General features: G+C 42.2%; 1 protein-coding gene across 11 annotated transcripts in view; it reads left to right on the top strand.

Annotated features, from left to right (window-relative positions):
• Window positions 1–5,000, top strand: part of LOC137984942 (uncharacterized) — a 34,608-nt gene that overhangs the window by 25,318 nt on the left and 4,290 nt on the right. For all 11 annotated transcript variants that reach the window (XM_068832290.1, XM_068832289.1, XM_068832294.1 and 8 more), the window contains one exon: window positions 1–5,000. This exon is cut by the window's left edge and continues 810 nt beyond it; it is cut by the window's right edge and continues 4,290 nt beyond it. In XM_068832290.1, coding sequence (XP_068688391.1) covers window positions 1–3,806 — 3,806 coding nt within the window. In that variant the 3' untranslated portion in view covers window positions 3,807–5,000.

Here is a 5,000-nt window from a genome sequence, read left to right as displayed (position 1 = left end):
ACATCTCAGGAAACCCTGGAAGCGGCAAATCTCAGTTAGCCGGTCTTGCCGCAAAGAAATTCTTTGATGACAAAAAACAAATCGCGGGCAAGAATATATTCGTGATGACTCTAAATGCGCAAAGTCTTGATTCACTGTTAGAATCCTACGTCTCTTTTGCTCGTCATCTAAAGTGTTCAGAATATGCAATCACAAATACTCTAAACGACAGAGATCTGAAGACGAAGGGAAAGATTGCCAACATGAGGTCGTTAATTGGTACCAAAGTTCAGCTTTACTCATCGTGGCTGTTAGTGGTGGACAATGTCGTCAGCTTAAGTGGAATGAATCCTCATTTGCCAAAGACCGGAGACACGCACTGGTGTAAAGGTCAGCTGCTGATCACATCGCAAGACACCGCTGCTATTCCTCCAGAAACCTCTTTCAGCAATCACATCTCCGTGAGCAAGGGCATGATGCCATCTGATGCCATTTTCTTATTAGCCTCTCTCTCCGGCGTCGCTGAAGGTGAGACCGAAAAAGTTGCTCAGGTGTTAGATTACCAACCCCTTGCCTTAGCAAGCGCCGCTTTCTTTGTCAAACAAGTTCAGGAAGCATCTTCGAATTTTGACTGGAAAGGCTACCTCGAGAAACTTGACAGGGGTCAGCGTGCTAACACTGAGGACGTTCTTGCCATGACAAACCAAAGCTATCCAATCACTATGACTACAGCGATTTCATTGGCCGTAGACGACGCGATGTCATCTGACAAGGTTTTGAATCACGCATTCGGTTTCATTTCTCTCTGTGGTCAGCAACCATTAAACCTTGACCTTGTTATAAACTATATCCTGAATGTCGAGAACGAGAGCGATGGGAGTGAATTAGACGCTTCTGCGGACGAAGATGTCATTGGTTTAAGGATTCGAAAAAGCTCGCTGCTGTTAGTTGAAGAAGACGAGAGTGGCGTGCACGTTCAAGTACATCAAGTTGTGAGAAATGTCATCCAAACTAAAATGAAAACGTATTCGGAGGATGAATATTTTCAAATCATGCATTGGGGTATTACCTCATTTAGTCAGTTTATAGATGAGAATGATCTTGATGAACAAGACTCTATTTCTAATAGCTTCCAGCTGGTACCTCATTTGAAGTGCCTAATTACAGAAATTGAAAGTGTATTCAATGTAGCTTACTTATCGGAAGTCACTTTAAGTTTGAAACATTATCCAAATTATTTCATTAAGTTTAGCGCAATTTGCGCTGTGCATTGCGAATTTAATACAGCCAAAAGCATTTGTAAGGTAGCTTTAAAATTAATTCAGCATGGTGGTGTATTTTGTGAGGAAGATTTCGCAGCAGTCTATGATGGCTTAGCCATTGTCAGTCACTGCGTGGGTGACTTTCAAGAAGCAAAGGAGTATTATGATCGCGCTCTTGCCATATGGATAGAAAAGTTGGGATCTCAGCATATCGATGTCGCAAGCAGTTACAACAACATAGCCACTGTACTCCATGACCAAGGTGACCTGAAGCAAGCAAAGGAGTATCATGATCGCGCTCTTGCCATACGGATACAAAAGTTGGGATCTCAGCATATTGATGTCGCAACCAGTTACAACAACATAGCCACTGTACTCCATGACCAAGGTGACCTGGAACAAGCAAAGGAGTATCATGATCGCGCTCTTGCTATACAGATAGAAAAGTTGGGATCCCAGCATATCGATGTCGCAACCAGTTACAACAACATAGCCACTGTACTCCATGACCAGGGTGAACTGGAACAAGCAAAGAACTATCATGATCGCGCTCTTGCTATACGGATAGAAAGGTTGGGATCTCAGCATATCGATGTCGCAAGCAGTTACAACAACATAGCCACTGTACTCCATGACCAGGGTGAACTGGAACAAGCAAAGGACTATCATGATCGCGCTCTTGCTATACGGATACAAAAGTTGGGATCTCAGCATATCGATGACGCAACCAGTTACAACAACATAGCCACTGTACTCCGCGACCAGGGTGAACTGGAACAAGCAAAGGACTATCATGATCGTGCTCTTGCTATACGGATACAAAAGTTGGGATCTCAGCATATCGATGTCGCATCCAGTTACAACAACATAGGCAGTGTACTCCGTGCCCAGGGTGACCTGAAACAAGCAAAGGAGTATCATGATCGCGCTCTTGCTATACAGATAGAAAAGTTGGGATCTCAGAATATCGATGTCGCAAGCAGTTACAACAACATAGCCACTGTACTCCATGACCAAGGTGACCTGAAGCAAGCAAAGGAGTATCATGATCGCGCTATTGCTATACGGATAGAAAAGTTAGGTTCTCAGCATATCGATGTCGCATCCAGTTACAACAACATAGGCAGTGTACTCCGTGCCCAGGGTGACCTGGAACAAGCAAAGGACTATCATGATCGCGCTCTTGCTATACGGATAAAAAAGTTGGGATCTCAGCATATCGATGTCGCAACCAGTTACAGCAACATAGCCACTGTACTCCATGGCCAGGGTGACCTGGAACAAGCGAAGGAGTATCATGATCGCGCTCTTGCTATACGGATAGAAAAGTTGGGATCTCAGCATATCGATGTCGCAAGCAGTTACAGCAACATAGGCCGTGTGCTCCATGGCCAAGGTGACCTGGAACAAGCAAAGGAGTATCATGATCGCGCTCTTGCTATACGGATAGAAAAGTTGGGATCTCAGCATATCGATGTCGCAAGCAGTTACAGCAACATAGGCCGTGTGCTCCATGACCAAGGTGACCTGGAACAAGCAAAGGAATATCACAATCATGCTCTTGCTATACGGATAGAAAAGTTGGGATCTCAGCATATCAATGTCGCAAGCAGTTATAGCAACATAGGCCGTGTACTCCGTGGCCAAGGTGACCTGGAACAAGCAAAGGAGTATCATAATTGCGCTCTTGCTATACGGATAAAAACGTTGGGATCTCAGCATATCGATGTCGCAAGCAGTTACAGCAACATAGGCCGTGTACTCCATGACCAAGGTGACCTGGAACAAGCAAAGGAATATCACGATCATGCTCTTGCTATACAGATAGAAAAGTTGGGATCTCAGCATATCGATGTCGCAAGCAGTTACAACAACATAGCCAGTATACTCCATGGCCAAGGTGACCTGGAACAAGCAAAGGAATATCACGATCACACTCTTGCTATACGGATAGAAAAGTTGGGATCTCAGCATATCGATGTGGCATCCAGTTACAGCAACATAGCCAAGGTACTCCGTGCCCAGGGTTACCTGGAACAAGCAAAGGACTATCATGATCGCGCTCTTGCTATACGGATAGAAAAGTTGGGATCTCAGCATATCAGGGTAGCATCCAGTTACAGCAACATAGGCCGTGTACTTTGTGGCCAAGGTGACCTGGAACAAGCAAAGGACTATCATGATCGCGCTCTTGCTATACGGATGGAAAAGTTGGGATCTGAGCATATCGATGTCGCATCCAGTTACAACAACATAGCCAGTGTACTCCGTGCCCAGGGTGACCTGGAACAAGCAAAGGCGTATATTGAGCTCGCTCTTGCTATACGGATACAAAAGTTGGGATCTCAACATATTCGTGTCGCAGATTCTTATAAAAACTTGGCTCTGGTACTCCGTGACCATGGTGAGCTGGAGCAGGCAAAGGAGTATTTTGAACGTGCGTTGTCTATCTATTTGATTTGTCTCGGTCCTGGACATTCTAGTGTTACAACTCTTCAGCGACAATTGGCTAGACTGCAAAAACTGTCTAGTAGAGTAAAAAGGCTGAATTGTGTCATATATTAACGAGGGATAGTTATTGCTTCGCCAAATAAATCATCCATGTCTGGCAAGCAGGATGCACGTTTTAGCAAACCTTCCGCGAAAGCTGGTGTTAATCAACCCTGTGAGCGATATAGGTTTATTTCTTTGACTAAATCTGGAGACGAGAACAAGTTCAAATGGCTAGGGGACTTTTAAATTATTTATTAACGTTGATTTGAAAGTTTCCGGAACGTGGAACTTTACAAGCATCAATAGCGACTTTAACACAATGAAAGCTGATGGTGTCTAATAAGTTTCTACCCTGGCACGAAAACACTTAACATACAAGGATCCAAATCTGAAGTTATCGGTAAGAAATTATCTGAATTCACAATTATCAGCGACCATGAGGTACACGAAGAAGATGAATCCTTCATTCCAAGAAAGAGCCAAGAAAACCGAAGCAAGATAACCGAAGATCAGTGCAAAAACGATCATGTATCTTGTTCAAATCTAATAGACACTTCAATGCGTGAGATTAGCGAACAATTTAGACACGAAATCAGCAAACGTCTGTCTGAAATCTCAGTTCTCATAAGTGGAAAGACAACAACAGAGGAAACCAAACTTCAGGCGTAAAACAGAGACCTGAAGCAGAAATTACAAGATCTTGAATCTTGTTATATCTCTTTAAAACAAGAGACAAATGTTTGAAGCGATGAAAATAAGTCTTCTCTTGGAAAACCAAGTTGAAAAGGAAAGTAGACTCGCAGCACAAGAGATAAAGGAAGATAAGCTAAAAGATCATTAATCCTCCTGGGAAACTGTTCAAACGAAATCGAAGAAGTTTCAAGTTTATTTCTTTCTTAAAAATACTAAACAACAATTAGACCGACCTCGTTCGACAGATTCAACAGAATCATTATGTAATATAAAAGGCAAAAGAAAAAGGGGAAAAGGCATAAACTATTTAAAGTTAAATAAATAAGAAATAACACGACCTAAAAATTACAGTAAATTACACAGTAAACAATAAGGGTGGTATAACTAGTATTTCTTTAGTTTCGATATTATTTTACCAATTTCTAATATAGTCATCTTCAGTTATTAATATGTCAAATAGTACATTTTTCATCTTATTTTGAAACTATTATCTGACTATTGTCTTATTCTTTAAAGGAAGCAGCTTGTTTTTAATCTTGTAAATGAATATTGCAACGTTTTGTAGTCTTCTGG

This window comes from Montipora foliosa, chromosome 14 (assembly GCF_036669935.1).
Source record: "Montipora foliosa isolate CH-2021 chromosome 14, ASM3666993v2, whole genome shotgun sequence".
Lineage (NCBI taxonomy): Eukaryota > Metazoa > Cnidaria > Anthozoa > Scleractinia > Acroporidae > Montipora > Montipora foliosa.
The sequence above is the reverse complement of the archived record's forward strand: the minus strand, read 5'-3'. Positions and strand labels throughout refer to the sequence as shown.